At 44.6% G+C, this 17,743-nt stretch overlaps 1 protein-coding gene across 1 annotated transcript in view; it reads left to right on the top strand.

Moving 5' to 3' along the window:
* Positions 1-17,743, top strand: part of TRIO (trio Rho guanine nucleotide exchange factor) — a 357,377-nt gene that overhangs the window by 122,765 nt on the left and 216,869 nt on the right. The window contains exons 2-3 of the mRNA XM_068990530.1: positions 1,567-1,641; positions 12,630-12,744. Coding sequence (XP_068846631.1) covers positions 1,567-1,641; positions 12,630-12,744 — 190 coding nt within the window. The remainder of the gene's footprint in view (positions 1-1,566; positions 1,642-12,629; positions 12,745-17,743) is intronic.

The following is a 17,743-nucleotide window of genomic DNA, read 5'->3' as shown; positions in this document are numbered from 1 at the left end:
AGCCGGGAGCCGAGGCTGCAGGGAGCTTGCCCTAAACCTGCAGGCTCAGAGGTTTGGGCCAAGTTTATCCACACACTTTGAGGCTCCCCTTCTGCTGCTCACGGTTTCGCCCTCTTGGTTGGAGCTCCCGAGGTCGCCCTGAGCTGTGTCCTGACTTGTTTCAGCAGCTCCAAGTGGCTTAGGGCGGGCCCTGCCCTGAAGTCCTTACAAAGGGACTTCCTCTTTCCTGCTTTTGGTCCCTCTCCTGTCTGTGCCTTGAGACAGGCGATTTTTACAGGTTTCAGCCCTGTGGCAGGGCTGGTCTGTAGGAACCGCTCAGGCACATGAGACATGGAAACTCTGATCACTTACTGAGAGCATTTTTTCTCTCTCGGCCTTCAGGTCTGTGCCTTCCATTGGCTATTACCAACTCACAGTGTGGATCCATTCCTTGTACAGTTTTGAAAAAAAAGACAGGAAGATAGGGTTGGGGCAGTAGTCTTTAATTTTTTTCAAGAGATTCCTCTGCCATGAATGACAATTACTGGCTTAAAAAAAATTTTTTTTTAGATGTAAGTTTATTTATTTTTAACCGTAGGATAGTTGCTCCACAGTATTATGCTGGTCTCTGCCGTACGTCAGCCAACGTGAATCGGCCTTAGGTGTACGTCCCCTCCCTCTTGAACCTCCCACAGTCACTGCTTTGATGAGAACAGCCAATATCTTGAACCCAGACGACCCCTGTAGAGACCTCCAAGAGTAAAATCCCGAGACATTATTACATGTGTGAACATCTTGACCCCAAACTCCCGTGTGGGCAGCCACCCTGGCGAGTTTCGGCATGTTGGGGCTGCCAGGCGTCCCTTGGCTTAGATGGACGTTGGCTTGTCCTAAACTGTGCTTCCTGGCCAGAGTATTTCTACTTGGCCTTCGCCGACGTTGGGTGGGGGCGTGGGGAGGGTTGGTTTGATGTGAGAAGAGGGACCTGGGCCACCCTGTGAGGCAAGTGACACCAGGCCGTCTTGCCACATTCGCCAGTGACATTCCTCCAGGGGGGCGTGACCCAGAAAACCCGGAAGGACAGAGCCAAGAGGGAGCGGTGGCCGGTCCCCAGCTATTTATAATCCCTGCTCTCCTCCCTGACACTTTCATTTTTAACCAGATTCACAGATAGGATGTGGCTTTGGGCTCCCCCTAGAGGATTTAGTGTGCCATGACTCATAGTTGTTTTTTAAAAACAATGTTGCTACTTTATTTGCTAGTGTTTATGTTAATCATGGAATTACAACGGGAAGATTTGTGAAACAATCTGGACTAATCTCACATCTAGTCTTTCTGGGACTGATTCTTTATTTAAGGCTGGAAATGACCTAAAGAGCCTGCTTGGTCTGGGAGCCTCTGGGTCTGCGTCTGCAAGTTGCTCTTCCTCATTAAAGGAGAAGGATCAGAGACTTTCCTTCATAGAATAAAAAGTTAACTTCATGGGTGTAAAGAAAGCAGCTGTGTTGGCATTGGAGATAAGGGTGGTTCAGAAATTAAATGACACTCAAGCAACCCAGTCATTATATTTTCTCCTTTGTCTTTCAGGGTTTCGAAAAAACGATGAAATGAAAGCTATGGATGTTTTGCCAATTTTAAAGGAAAAAGTTGCATACCTTTCAGGTAAAGTTTAACTTTCTAATCTGCTTTATTGTTCCTTGTACCTTGATACAATGTCAGAGTCCAAAATACTAAACTATAACTAACTCACCCATCATAACATAGCAGCATTGGCATTTCAGTGGATTTTTAACTGCTTTATTCTTGTAGCGTTGGCCTAAGAATTTGGTGCCCAAAGCATTTTCTTCTAGCTGGCAGGCTCATTGTTGGTCAGATAGCGTTGGTGATTATGACATGTTCGTGTCTGTCATTCACATTTTGACTACCTTCCCCAGTCAGTTAAGTAAAAGAACTGATTTTTTAAGGTCTATCATCTCAGCGAAGGTGGTGGGAATGCGCCCAGATCTAGAGGTGTCCAGAATTCCCACCTTTCTTCCCGGTCCTGGAATTCCAGGAAAGCCCTCGTGTTCCCTGCCAGTGGTCCCCTACTGAACAGTAGACCTTGGTTTTGGGGGCTCCTGGCCCTCCTGCAGTGTGAAGACAGACTCTGGATTAGTGTGCCAGGCTCTGGGGCACTCACCTGCCCTTCCTCTGCACGTAGAGGGTCTGCTTTTGGGCCGTCTGCCCAGAGGCTCCCTCCTACCTGAACAGAACAGTCGTTGGGTATTATACCTTTTTCTAATACTTTGGCCACCTGATGCGAAGAGCCCGCTCTTTGGGAAAAGACCCCGAGGCTTGGAAAGATTGAAGGCAGGAGAAGAAGGGGACGACAGAAGATGAGATGGTTGGATGGCATTGCTGACTCAGTGGACATGAGTTTGAGCAAGCTCCAGGAGATGGTGAAGGACAGGAAAGCCTGGTGTGCTGCAGTCCGTGGGGTCACAAAGAATTGGACACAAATGAGTGACTGAACAGTGACAAGCACCAACTCACTTGTTAGAAAAGAGAGGTTTGCAGGAGTTTTCTGCTGTGTTTGAGCAGGAAGTATCAAATAAATCTGTAGATTGTCACGTGCTTTTAGACAGTCTTTCTGGATGTGTTTCCCTTGATAAATTTTTATCTTTCTCAAACAGGCACACGCTACTGATCTGATGTCTCTCCTCTTGAACACATTTTATTTAAAATTTGTAACACAGCTAGCTGCTTTGATATGTTCTGTGTGTCCTTTAAGCATGTGGAACGGTTATGTATTTAGGACGCAGCTTCCTGTGGTGTTTTTGCTAATGTTATCTTGCTTTCTGTCTCATAGTGTTTCTTGGGCCCTGTTGAACACTGTTTGATGATTTTGCTGAAGTAAATCTAATTCAAAGTGACTTTGAAAAGTTAATAGAAAAGTAAGAGGTTCATGAAAAGAGGAAGATAGTTTTTTTTTTCCTTAACTTTTTAGTCTTTATTTTGTATTGGGGTCTAGCCAATTAACAGTGCTGTGACAGTCTCAGGTGAACAGTGAAGGGACTCAGCCATGCATATACGTGTCCATCCTCCACCAGCCCCCACGCCCCCGCATCCAGGCTGGCACTTAACCCTGAGAAGAGTTGCATGTGCTGTACAGCAGGTCCTGTTTGATTATCCATTTTATTTTTATTTTTTTAATTTTAATTTTTACTTTATTTTGCTTTACAATACTGTATTGGTTTTGCCATACATTGACATGAATCAGCCACGGGTGTACATGAGTTCCCAATCCTGAACCCCCCTCCCACCTCCTACCCCTGATTATCCATTTTAAATATAGCAGTCTGTATGTATATGACGGTCCCAAACTCCCTAACTATCCCTTCCCCGCCAGCTACCAAAGATTAGTTTTCTAAATCTGTGAAGAAGATACTTTTGATTGTTGGAAAAACTTGGTTAAAAAAAAAAAAAGTGAAAGGGGAGGGGGAAAAAGCCCTTCTTGATGCATGGCAACCCACTCCAGTTTTCTTGCCTGAGAATCCCATGAACAGGGCAGTCTGGCAGGCTACACGGTCCATAGGGTCGCAGAGAGTCTAACACGACTGAAGTGGCTTAGCGCAACACACACACTGCAGTGTTCCTAATTTGTGACCAGAATTGGCCCGTTAAAGTAGCGTGAGGTCCTTGCTGGTTGTCTTAAGCTTGCTGTTATCTTATTTGGGAAAGGGAAAAGGGAAAACAAAAATCATTAAATAGAAAATTAGTTGATTACTTATGTGGTGAATTTTTTGTTTCGAAAAAATTTCAATAAATAAACTTCTTAACATTTTTTACCCCTGTTTATTCTTTTTTTCTTAAGATATAATTTGCATACCGTAAAGCCACCTTTTAAAAGTGTTCAGTCCAGGAGATTTTAGTGCATTCACAGATGGTGGCACTATCACCACTGACCGTCTTAATCCTAAAGAGACTGTCATCAGCCCCCAAAGAGCCCTGTACCCAACCCCAGGTTCCGCCACCGCTCCTCTGATGTTCTTTTTGCTCTAACCCCATTTTAAAAGACATCAGGGATATTTAATATTATGGTAACTTTGTAAAAGCTCTCCATGTGAATGACTTTTAGTAAATTAAATCAAAGAGAACTAACAGGGCTTTGAAAAAGCAGGCCAAAGGATCAGAGATTTTCTGAGATGCCTATGAGCTCAAGCTCTCTTAAGAAGCCAGCATGGATGCCTTGAACTCGAATATATCTGATCCTCATTCTCACCTCCAGGTACCTGGAAAAGTAGTCCTCATTGCACTTAAGTGAGATAGCACAGAACTGTTTTCCCCATTCAGAGGGGGAACTAAATGACACATCTAACATCTGGTGAAGTCAGAAGGAGGGGCAGAAAAAGAGGCGTCTTGTAGTTTAAATTTACTGTTGTGTGTATATAAGGTATATTTATAGCTTGCATATTTAGTGTATGACATATATTTAATGTCCTGCAGGGGTTTCTCTCGTGGCTCAGATGGTAAAGCGTCCGCCTGCAATGCGGGAGACCCAGGTTCGATTCCTGGGTCGGGAAGATCCCCTGGAGAAGGAAATGGCAATCCACTCCAGCATTCTTGCCTGGAAATTCCCATGGACGGAGGAGCCTGATAGGTTACAGTCCATGGGGTCGCAAAGAGTCAGACACGACTGAGTGACTTCACTTTCAATGTCCTGCATGTGTGCACATTTAATGTATGTGTATGTATTGGGTTGGCCAAAAAGTGTGTTAGGGTTTTTCCAGAAGCTGTGATGAAAAAACCTGACTGAACTTTTTGGCCAACCCTACATACATATATAATGTCAGCCTCTGCATGTTCCTATGCCATTAGGGTTTGGGCCTTAAAAGAACTCACAGGCAACCTCCATTTTTTTTTTTTTAATCCCTTAACTTTTTATCATGGAACATTTCAACATCCGTAAGGAGAGAGACTAGTATAATGACTTTCTGTGAATCCATGGATCACTTCAATAAACTTGTTTCATCTATGTTCCTTGAAAATCTTTTTAAAAAAATCCTCAGTTTATTATTAATAGACATAGAAGGGAGTAACTCTTTATAATAATAGCTCTTTAAAAGCTAATCAGTATTCATGTTTCCCTGGTTGTCTCATAAATTTGTCTTTCCAGGATGTACATTGCAGTTGGTTGATGTGTCTGATGTATCTTTTTAATCTTGAGGCTCTTCCTCTCTTCTTCATTCTTTTTGTCTTACTCATTTATGTTTATTTATTAAGCGAGGAAGCAGTGTTTTCCTGTAGATTTTCCTACATTTTGTTGGTTGCAGCCTTGGGTGGTCATGTAACATGTTCCCCTTGCCCTTGGTTTCCTGTGAATTAAGAGCTGGATCCTGCTGCTTGATTAGACTTAGCTTAGATTTTGTAGGAAATAGACAAAGCATTTTAATGGGTAGTGTTGGGTAGTTCTACTAGGAGTTTTATTGGAAGCGTCTGGTGTTTCTCTTTTATGATGTTTAGCATTCATTGATATTTGTTGCTTAGATCTAATACTTTCTTAGGGTTGCAAAATGGTAATATTCTAATTGGGCTTACCAAGTGACACTAGGGGTAAAGAATCTGTCTGCAGTGCAGGAGACATGGGCTCAATCCCTGAGTCAGAAGATCCCTGGAGAAAGAAATGGCAACCGCTGCAGCATTTTTGCCTGGGAAAGCCCATGGACAGAAGACTACGGTCCATGGGGTTGCAAAGAGTTGAATGACTAAAGTAACTTAGCGCTCCCACACGATACCCTAATTATACCCTCTTTTCTTCATGTATCAACTTGGATATTCCATAAAGAGAAATGTCCCATTGTCAGCTTCTTGGTTTCCCTGAGTTCATACAGGAAAGGAAGATCCATGATTGATTCCTGACCTTTATTAGTTTTCAGGCAAATTAAAAAAAAAAATCATTAGTCATTTCAGACACATAAAAAAGCGCTGAGATTTTTGTCATTTTGAACTCGTGGTTTTAAATATATCTGATGTTTCCATTGTGTGTATATATATATATTTTTTTCTTATGAAGTTTAATTTTTTTCATCCTTGGCTAGTGGGAGCCTCTTCAGATTGGCTCTGAAATCCAGGTACTGTGGTGATAGAGCTTGTCTCTCTGCTGATGTGACAGGATGTTTCAGGCCCCACCAAATCTGTTTCCTGCTCCATGTCTGCAATTAGCCGTTTCTCTAAAGTGCCCTGGTTCTTTCGCAGGGGCCGTAGTGCAAGGTGCTGAGGAGGCCTGCTCTTCTGGCGGGGCACGTTTCTGAGTCAGATATCCGTATGTGTGTTTATATATATATATATATGTTTTCTAAATGAGAAATGATGTCAGGGCTTTGTACTGACATTTCCAGGTCAAACATAGAATTACAGGTATTTTATTTTTCTTTGATTTTATATTTCTATCTCCTTGTCTTTTCCTTATGCTAAACATCTTAGATCCTACCCTCATCAACTTAATTACCATTGTAGTACTGATGGTATCACTATAGTATGAAGACCAGATGCAGTTCAGTAGTTATTTTATTTTTGTCATCCTAAGGATATGTGCTGCTAAGAGTGTGCAGCAGCCCTACTCCTGTGTTTTAAAGTCACACAAAATAGTTCCTCTACATGTGGGTCGTGTTCCTCCCAACCTGAAACTTAGGATCATTTATCTTATTTTACTTTACATTTTTAAGGCTTAAAAAACAACCACCTAATCTTGCTTCAGTATTAAGTAAAATGTATATACATCATTTGAGGGTTAAAAACTTAAAAAAAAAAGTTAAAAAAGTAAGGTGTACTCAAATCTAGTTTCTCTCCCTGACTTCTCTGCCCTGCACCTTTCCTCTTCAATAGATAACCTTTTTTTGCTTTGGTTTTCTTTCATTTTTAGTTTATTTCTTATACTTTTAAATGTGTCCTTCCATCCATCCATCTATTCTTATCTCCTTCCCCCAACCCTGCCTCCCCCACCCCGTCCTGACCAAACAGTAATTTGTTCTGCACCATTTTCTCTACTTCGCTTCTTTCTTTTTAAAACAGTAATCTAGAGAGCAGTGTGCACCGGAACAGAGATTCTTCATTCCTTTTACAGGTGTACATAACGCTGCTGTGTACAGAAGTGAAAGTCGCTCAGTCTTGTCTGACTGTTTGCGACCCCGTGGACTATACATTTCATGGAATTCTCCAGGCCACAATACTGCAGTGGGTACCGTTTCCCTTCTGCAGGGGATCTTCCCAACCCAGGGATCGAACCCAGGTCTCCCCCATTGTGGGCAGATTCTTTACCACTGAGCCAGAAGGGAAGCCCTGTGTACAGAGACTGTAGTTTATTCCCTCAGTTGTCTGCTGATGAGTTACTCCTTCAGTGTAGCTTTTCCAGGGCAGAGTGAACATTGACCTTTGGACCTGGGGGATTGACGGGAATATAGGATTTTATTGCCTAGAGTTTCGCTGTTAGTGTGGTGACCACTGACCTTAGTTCTGGTCTCAGTTTTGCAGAAAATTCTGCATTTCTTGGAAAGGTAAAGAGGACCTCCCATCAGTTGTATGTATTTTTGCTAGCTTCTAGCACCGTCTGAGGCCACAGTGACCCAAATGGAAGGTCAGGCCCCTCTGGAGGCCTTCCATACACTGTACGTGCATACTCAGCGCGGGGGCGCTCAGTTGTGTCGGACTCAAGGAGCCGTGTCGAACACCGACTCCCTGGACTGTAGTCCACCAGGCTCCTCTGCATGGAATTTTCCAGGCAAGGATACTGGAGTGGGTGGCCATTTCCTTTTCCAGGGGATCTTCCTGACTCAGGGATCGAACCCCACGTCTCTTGCTTTTTCTGCATTGGCAGGTGGACTCTTTACCACCAGTGCCACCTGGGAAGCCCCCGTACACTGTACAGAGCCCCCTTAAAGTCTTCATTCGAGGTTGTCTTAAGCAGGTTTCTGATTCCCAGGACTCAGCAGGAATGAGGTAGGAGCGGTGAGCATGTGAAGGCCACGGCTGGCCCCATGATGGCCTCGAGCAGGGGCCCAGTGGACACCCTTCCAACAGCTTTGATGGCAGACTTAATAGTAGCCATAATTTCTCTTTCACGAACCACACTTTCTCAGAGCTTTGCTTTGGAAAAGTTTGCTTTTCATGGTTAGTGAGTTATTATTCCTTAGAGGGGAGTAAAGAACCATTTTCAGTGGTATTGGAAACCAGAAATTCAGATGAGGGCCATTCAGAGAAAAATACAGTCTGTTCATTGCGATTTACATTATACTTCTCAAAGTAAGAAGCTTTTCTTAAAAAAGAAGTTTATTCTCAGTATTATGAGCTTCAATTAATACTTCAATTCACAAAAAAGACAAAAAATTTATTCTACTTGGGTAAAAGGTAACTTTTTATTTATTCATTAAAAAAAAAAAGGGTGACTCTGAATCTGGCTCCTTCTGTGATCACAAGTTCCCTGAAGTTACCTTTTATAAGAGGAGAATGAGTGTCACCGGGTTTAGGAGAGGAGATGTCACACAGACGTTTATAGCTATCATTATGTAGGACCTTTCCTGCCTTCTTTTTAATATTAAAATAAACCTCAGTTCATTTAGCCTTTGTGCTTCTGTAGGACTGTTCATCAGGCATTTCCTTTTTTAACTTGCCGGTACCTGATAGTAGGTAGTGTTAATTAAGTTTGTTTGGAATATGAACAAAGAGTTTGTTCCTCCATTGAATGTTTATTGAGTACCTCCTATGTGCCAGTCTGTTACCAGGAATTGAGAAGATATAATATGTCAGTGAAGATATAAGATGTCAGTGATTGAACACAGGGGCTTCTGATCTAGTGGGGGGCAGACAGAGAGAATGTGTAAAGTGCGTCATTTAGTGGAAGGTGATGGGGCCTTACAGAAATAAAATGTAGCAGTGAGGAAGGGATGGCAGAGCAGATGCAGTTTTTATAAGAAATGAAAACAATTCAGTGTCATTATGAACATAAACTTCACTTTTTTGTCTTTTTGTTTTTCTTTTTTTACTAACCGAGTATTTGGATAGACAGATAATCCTTAACAAGCTGTTGGTTTTTGGTTCTGCACAGAGGTGCAGAGACTGTAAAACTCTCCTAGACAGCTTAGTAGACAGACGTTGGTAGGTGCAGGAAATGGGTTTCCTGCCCTTTTCTTATCACTGAGTTTCCTATCTGTGAAGTGGGACTTGGGCTTCCCTGGTGGCTCAGCGGTAAAGAATCTGCCTGCAGTGTAGGGGGCTTGGGTTTGATCCCTGGGTCAGGAAGATCCCCTGGAGAAGGGAATGGCAACCTCCTCCAGTACTCTTGCCTGGAGAATCCCATGGACAGAGGAGTCTGGTGGGCTACAGTCCCTGGGGTCGCAGAGTCAGACACAACTGAGAGAGTAAACCCCCATCACCACCACCGAAGTGGGACTCTGTCCGTCCCGCCGCACCCTGAGGCTGGGATTTGACATCAGACACATAGAGTATGTCTAGCAGATGGAGCTTTTACGAGCTATAATGTCATTATTTTTAAAAGTTCAGAAACAAGAACTGTGAGCTTGTGGCTTTTCTGCTTCCTAACCCGGTCAGTATTTTCGTTTGTGTACCTTCTGTGACATTGGCAACCAAGTTAAATCTTGGGAAATATAATATAAACAGACATCTGTGGAGCTGATTTTTAAGCTCTCCGAGGTTTAGAGACCATGTTCTTCTGAAGTGATACTACTATATTTCATTGGTTCTAAGATTTTAAAGTTTTAACCCCATTGGGAGGGGTCCTTGGATGATTGGCACCTGCCTGTCACTGACTGACACACCGCAGATGAGAAGATGCAGCCCCATACAGGGAGGTTTGCAAGTGAAAGCAGATACTCAAATTCTTTAGTGGCGAATATGCCATTTTTCCAGGTGGTGCAGTGGTATAGAATCCACCTGCCAGTGCCAGAGACACAGGTTCAATCCCTGGGTCGGGAAGATCCCCTGGAGGAGGACATGGCAGCCCACTCCAGTATTCTTGCCTGGAGAATCCCATGGACAGAGGAGCCTGGTGGGCTACGGTCCACGGGGTCACAAAGAGCAGGACACAACGAAGTACATATGCCATTTTTTACTTCATAGGGGATTTTTGATGACATTTTAAAATAATCATGGTGAGTTTACTGAAACTCTAATGCAAAAGGGAAAAAAGACAAACTGATTTTTTCCCTCTCTATCTTAAAATTCAAGTTCAGGTTTAGGTACGCTATTTTTACGGCACGAATGAGGGCCCGTTCATGAGCTTGCCGGCAGGTCTCTGGGTCCTCCTCAGCACCACCAGCCCGGGAACGTCTCTGGTTGACAGTGGAGTGGTTGCAGGGGTGGCCAACACTCTGCACACAGCTGCATCCTCACCCCTGGAGTGAATAGCATGGCTGTGTGCAGAGTGCACACACAGGCTGACTCCCCCATGACTGTCTTTGATGGGCAGATTCGGGATTCTACTTTTTCTCATAGCCATGCTGGAGCCCACCTTGCTTACGTTGAGAGATATGACGACCCCTCGAGGGGGGCCATTCAAGCAGGGTTCACGGGCATTTAGTCTCCCCGATGAACCACACATTATGTTGCATTTAAGAGCAGTTCAGAGTGGTGTTGAGCAATGTACGATGCTGTTCTGATTACCAAAAGTGGGGTGAATGTGTTAATACAAATAGATATTTTTTAAACTCAAATTTCTGTAATATTTGTTGATGTAGAATATTTTTGATCAAAGAGATTGATTTGTTTTTGAAAAGAATGAAAGATATTGGTAAATAAATACTGCAGTTGTTACCTATCTTATCTTGGAGACATGAGGTATTCCAAAAAAAAAAGTACAGCCAGTGATATTTCCCTCAAAATACTACCTGGTATTTTAGAAGATGACTTTGTAAGGATACTCTGTCATTTACAACAGTACCACTTTTCACTCTTAAGAGTACCTTTCATTCATATAAAAGGCCCAGGAGCCCGTCATTTAGTTTTCCTTCTGATATTTTTATTACTTAGGAAGAACTGAAGCCACTAGTTTGAAAAAATATACAAGTTCTCGTCAGGGCAAAGAGCCCAGCTGTGACATGCCGGCATAGTCCCTTGGACTTTCTTTAAGCTCTTTGAGCCTCAGTGTCTTTCATGATCAAGCTGACAGGATCGTTGTGCCTATCAGATCAGAGCTCTCGATGCCATACCTGGCATGTGTCAGCTGTGGTTTAGTTGTTGACCACGTTTGATACCTGAGTTACTAATTTTATAAGTAATTTAACACTCTTCTGGATTGCATGACTTAACAGTACATGTAGGTCAGTTTAAGCGTTCAGAATCAGCATTAAGTGTCATTACTGTTAGGAGGAACTCGTGTCTAACTCTTTGCGACCCCAGGGACTGTAGCCTGCCCTGTTCCCTGTGCATGGAATTCTCCAGGCAAGAATGCTGGAGCGGGTTGCCATTCCCTTCTCCAGGGGATCTTTCTGACCCAGGGATTGAACCTGTGTCTCCTGCATTGCAGGCAGATTTTTTTTTTTTTTTTTACTGCTGAGCCACCAGGGAAGCCTGTCAGTCATCCCAGGACATTGTAAAGACTCATGTTGGTAAAATGTGTTTTAAAATACCAGCATCTTCTGCTGAATATGTTTTCAGCATCCTTAAAGTGAAGAACCTGGTCTCCTGTTTGTTTCGTTTGCATTTTCATTTACCTTTGCTGATAAGGTAAACGATTAAGATGAGAAAATAATGAAAAGTTTCATACTGTGGCTTGGATATTGCGATCTCAGTACTGTACTTCTGAAAAGACATGACTGACCTATAAAATTAAATGAAGTATACACTTGGGAAAAGAGCAGTTTTCTTTCTCTGTGTTTTTTTCTGAGACCCTTGATAGAAATAATAAAATAAATGCGGCAGTTCCATCAAAAATATTCCTTAGGTTGTATATACGTTAATGAGAAATATTTCTGCCTTTCTGTCAAAGGCCTGTCACGTGAGAGTTGTACTTAATATGTAATGAAATCTTTATAAAGTTCTTAAGCTAGTTTCATTCTGCTTTAAAATTCTTTGTGCCAGTGTCTCCCTCTCGCTTTTGTTTTTTGTGTGGCTTTTTGGAGAGTGTGGGGCAGCTTGACCACAGGGTAAGCTCCTGCCCTTGTGAGAGGAGGGCACCCGGGATCCCAGCTTCTCTGAAGTTGTCATCCACACAGAGTTTGGTGAACAATCCTGTCTTTTCCCTGTTGAGATTTAAAGCCCAGTTTGCTTGGTAGTAAAGAGAACGCTTAAAATGTCTGGGAGAGAGTACTTAGAGTGCTGGAGGAGAGACAGAGAGACAGAGACAGTCTGAGAAACAGAGACAGAGAGACCAAGAGACGCAGAGAGACTGGGGAGGAGATGGGTGTGAGGAAGCGTGTGAACGTGGCCTTCTTTCCTCTCCAACCACAGAACTGAAGAAGGGAGGAACAGACCCGCTGAAGGAAGGAGCAGGGTTCTGGGACGCCCTCCCCGCGCGGGTGGCCCCGCCGCTGGTCCCTGCGGAGCGGGGGCGCTGGCCTTTCGGAGGTCCTTGGGACTGGGTGGCGGTGCCGGGCGCCCGCGGGCCTTGGGAGCTGCATCCCCCCCGTGGTGTCTGAGCGAGTGCACGTGTCTGTTTGCAGGTGGCAGAGACAAGCGTGGGGGTCCCATCCTCACCTTCCCGGCCCGCAGCAACCATGACAGAATACGGCAGGAGGACCTCCGGAGGCTCATCTCCTACCTGGCCTGTATCCCCAGGTGAGTGCGGGGCCCTGGCCGCTCGCTGTCCCTCGGGCCCTTCCTGGGAAAACAGGCCCCCAGAGCCCGTGTCCCAGCCAGGCGCTGCCACGGTGGAGGCACATTCTTGCTCCCTGTTTCCCTCCCGTGATGCTTTCCCTCCGGGGTGCTTGGGTGGGAAGGGCCAAGTTCCCCGGGGGGTGGGGCGGGGTGGGGCGCCCCCAGGGCTGGGGTGTGAGGGTGTGGGGGCCCTGATCTGAGGCTGCTTCGTGGATCCTCTGGGTGCAGGCAGGTGTTAGCAGATGCCCACCGCAGGGGACTGGTGACCGCACGCGACCCCTTTAGGTTGACACCAGCCAGGGAGACGGCCCTCTCCTCTGCTGACCCCCTCCTCACCGTGGCTGTGCCAAGTCAGCTTTGGTCTGGATGGTCTGACCTTCGGAGGGAGTTCCCGGGTTTTTCTTGGCGTTCTTGGGTGTCCTTTGTGGGAAAGCTGTCACACGTCATGGATGACACACGAATGGGCCCCTTAATTGGCTTAAAAACGTGGGAAAAGTTTCCCCCTTTGTCTTACTCAGGTGTTTCCTTGAACTGTTGAAATCATAGAGTTGGAAAGAGTCTTAGAAGTTACTTACTGCTCTGTCAGTTATAAATATGGCATAGTTTGTGGCCGCCTCTTACTGAGCTCTTACTGTGTGCCATGTGCTGTGCCAATGGTGACAGAGAGAGCGATACAGAGGACAGTGCAGAAGAATAAAGAAATCCCTGCCACACTAAATGATGCTTGTCGTAGAGTTTAAATGAATGACAAGGTGAATTCCATCCAGGTGATCCTTTAAAAGCAGTTACATTGTTGGAATTCTGGATATAACTTTGGCAACTTGCTTTTTGGTCTTGAAATTTGTGTTGACTGTAAATATTAAAAAATTGCCTTTTCTTTCATTGATGCCATAGAAAAATTGATTCACGTAGATTGTCGATCATCGGATGACCCACTTTAAACAGAGACACAAAACTTTGTCCTGGGAATTGCGTAAATGGCACTGGAGAGAAGCAGGCGCCCCCGTGCCTGTCCTCAGGCTCCAACAATGATCACTTTCTGCCCATCTTGTCCGCTTTCCCCACAAAGTATAGTACATCTCCAGCATCTTCTTGTTTCTCTCTAATGTGACCCTGCAACCACTGAGCACAGTTCACCTCATTTCCTGCATTTGCCTTTGTATTTACAATTCTGGACGATAGGAAATGCCATTTTCTCGTTCTTGGTTCATTTAATGAGCAGGTAAGAGAGATGATGCATTCATCAAGTGATAACGGAGGAAGATTTCACAGTGGTCCAAATAGCAGTGGCAACAGAGATTCCTCTCCAGGCCCACTCAGGTCCTCCAATGACTGGAAAAGAGCCATGCTGCCCCCAGGGGGCCTGCAGAGGTGGGAGCACTCCAGCTTTACCCAAACAAAGGGATCAGCGATCGTCATCAGAAGGTTCAGGGTGTGAGAATTTGGCGGGACCTACCCACAGGCTCGCTTATTCTTAATTTCTGAGTCTGATAATTTGTTGTTAGTTTCAGGGTGATAGAAACAGTCCTGGACAGTGGAGGGGGGTTCCCTGTGGGACTTCTGAGAGAGTCCACCACCATCCACCCCTCCCCACATCTTCTGTGATATGAAGGAGCCTCTGGCTACCCCTTGGCCACACAGTCTCAGGACCACACATTCCCAGATGTGGAGAGAGTGCTATCCGGGAAAGTGTGTGGGCAGATTCAGACGGCTGGCCTGGTTACTTATATTTATGAATTTTCTGATCTTTGTGATAGTAATCTGTGCTTCTTAGATCATCATATTGAATAAGATTATTTACACACGTGCCCGGCATGGTGTCTGCCCATGGTAGCTGCCTCAGCTGTAGTACAGTAATGTCTGTTTTTCATATTTGCCTTTCAGCTTTCCTTCAGTTTTTATCCTTTTGTTTTTTTAATTTTAATTGGAGGCTAATTACTTTACAATATTGTGGTGGTTTTTGCCATACATTGACATGAATCAGCCATGGGTATACATGTGTCCCCCATCCTGAACCCCCCTCCCACCTTCCTCCCCATCCCATCCCTCAGGGTCATCCCAGTGCACTGGCCCTGAGCGCCCTGTCTCATGCATTAAACCTGGACTGGCAATCTGTTTCACATATGATAGTATACATGTTTCAGTGCTATTCTCTCAAATCATTTCCTTCTTGCCACGTGTTCTAGAGCCAGATCTTCTTGTCTGTTTTTTTCTGCGTGGCTTCCCGATTGTCTTTTCACTAGAACGGCCTTGAAGTTAAACATTGGTGTGATCTGAGCAGCGGTGACTAGTTTTGAGTATTGTTATTTGGGACCCCTGCCCTTTCCCTCTCCCTTTCTAGAGAAACAAAATAATTAGAGTAATAGACTGACTTTCATATGATTAATTTGCAAGGAAACTTTTCCATGAAATGAGTAGCAGAGAATTCAGAGTGGAATTTCTTGCTGGTGTACCTGGGACTCCCGCACAGGGACGAAGTCACATTAATCTTGGTATATCTCTAGTTGTTTATCGCTCTTAACTCGTGAATTATACTAACTAGAATGTTTTGTCTTCTTTAGAATGATTTATAGTAGCTAAGGTTTCCCAGGTGGCTCAGTGGTAAAGAGTCCTCTTGCCAGATGCAGGAGATGCAGGAGACATGGGTTCAATCCCTGGGTCGGGAAGATCCCCTGGGGGAGGAAATGGCACCCCGCTCCAATATTCTCGCCTGGGAAATTCCACGGGCAGAGGAGCCTGGTGGACTACAGTCCATGGGGTCACAAAGAGTCGAGCACAACTGAGTATGCATGCATGCATGCACACATATGCATAGCAGCTAAATGGATAAATCACTCTGGTCATCAGTGAAATCATGGGAAACTCTGAGTTGATTTGTTCGTGAATGTTCATATAAGAAGATACCTTCTTCATCTAGGAAATGAAAAAAGAAGACTGCCTCTTTTCTAGAGACCTGCATTGAAAAAGGACTTTAGTTTTATCTACATTTTTTTTTTTAATCCCACAGCTAAAATGAAGCTTTTAGGTTAAACTGCTATAAAATACCTGGTTAATAAGTCTCAATTTCCAATGAGCAGTGTTTTGGAGGCAGAGGCATGGCCCAGAGCCCTTGTGTAGCAGCCGTGCTTGTTCACTGCATGCTCAGAAGTTGGAACGGGCTTTGGGGGTGTTTGCACGTCACTGCTTTCTTCACAGTGTCTCACTTTGAACTTGTGAAGACGGACGGGTAGGGAGCTTGGGCACTCCCAGCCTGGCTGGTCTGCTGCTTGGGTTCCTTGGAAGTCCCTGGTGGGAACTTGTGCATTGTATCGCGGAGGCAGGTGACTAGTTAAGCCTTCCGTAAACTGTACAAGCTCAGGGCGCCTTTTGCTTGTTTCTCTCTCCAGCTCGTTCCTTTTGTTAAGTCTGGAGTTACTCAGGATTCCTTCTAAGCCCCTGTCAAGTGGAGCGGCTTTATAGTTTTATGTACACAGTACACAGTGCTCTGTGAGCAGAAAGACAGGCTGCCAGAGGATTGACCTGGATGAAGGGAAGACCGATAAAGCCCAGGCCCTAAGCAGCACCTGATAACAACCATCGAACCCAGTGCTGTGGTTTGACCATCTCTGGGGTGCATCTCTGGGGTGCAGTGGCAGGACCTGAGGGTCTGGAGCCCCGGTCCCCGCTGGGCAGCAGACGTGAGCATCCTCCCGCTCAGGCTGGTCTAGGCCCGAGGACCTCTGGAGCCCAGAAGCTCCTACTGAATGGACTCCTGCAGGATAGCAGACCCCATTAGTGCCCGAGGGAGGCCAGGCTGCTTCATTTCAGTGACTTGGGAGATTTTGGGAGACATTTCTGGGAGTGCCAGCAGCCTCTAAGGATTTATGAAGGAGGCTGAGACACTCCCCAGATCCTGGCCCGGGACCTGCTTGAGACAGGGAAAGCGATTGCATGAGAAGCCAAGGGTGACCTCTCTTTAAGTTCATAGTCATACAGAAGCGAATCAGATCACGCCTCAGTGCGTCCCACACTGCAGTGATAAGCCGGGGGCCGCTGGATCAGTCTGTTCCTAGGACCGTGAGCCGTCACCTGCCCAGGTTCTATCCCCGCAGACTTTCTGGGAATGTCTCGGTGGTGGGCCCCTTGCACTGCTGTGATTGCTGCAGGAACCTGGAGTGTCAGTTATTCTAACAGTGAGAGCCAGATGAGGAAGAGAATGGTGTGTGTGGGAGTGGGGAGGGCAGGAAGGCGGAAGAGCTCATGCAAGGGAGCATGAGATTGACTTAAATTTAGTTGAGATCATGCTTCTTTTTTTTTTTTTTGGTTATCTACAGTGGGCTCACTTTATTTAAAAAATTTTTTTAATTAAAATTTTTTCAGTCTAGTTGACTTAAAATATTTGTGCTAGTTTTAGTTGTACAGCAGGATTATTCAGCTATATATAAATTTGTTTTTCAGGTTATTTTCCATTGTAGGTTATTACAAGATACTGAGTGTGGTTCCCTGGGCTATCCAGTCAACCTGTGTAGTTTATCTGTTCTTTGTATAGTAGTTTGTATCTGTTGGTCCCAATCTCCTAACTGATCCCTCCCCGTCTCCCTTTTTCCTTTGGTGACCATGAATTTGTTTTCTGTGTCTGTGATTCTGTTTCTGTTTTGTATATGGATTCATTTGTGTTATTTTTTAGATTCCACATGTAATTGGTACTATATGAGATTTGTCTTTATCTGACTTACTTCACTTCACTTTCAGGTTCATCAGTGTCATTGCAAATGGCACTATTTCTTTGTTTTTTTATGGTTGAGTAATATTCCATTGTGTGTATAAGTAGGTATATCACACCTTTATAAGCCAGTTCTCTGTTGATTGTCACCTGGGTTGTTTCCATGTCTTGGCTATTGTTCATTGTGCTGTTACGAATATTGGGGTGCACCCCTAATTTTTGAATTAGAGTTTTCATTTTTCTCTGTATGTTTGTCCT

Source organism: Capricornis sumatraensis, chromosome 18, assembly GCF_032405125.1.
Source record: "Capricornis sumatraensis isolate serow.1 chromosome 18, serow.2, whole genome shotgun sequence".
Classification (NCBI taxonomy): Eukaryota; Metazoa; Chordata; class Mammalia; order Artiodactyla; family Bovidae; genus Capricornis; species Capricornis sumatraensis.
The sequence above is the reverse complement of the archived record's forward strand: the minus strand, read 5'-3'. Positions and strand labels throughout refer to the sequence as shown.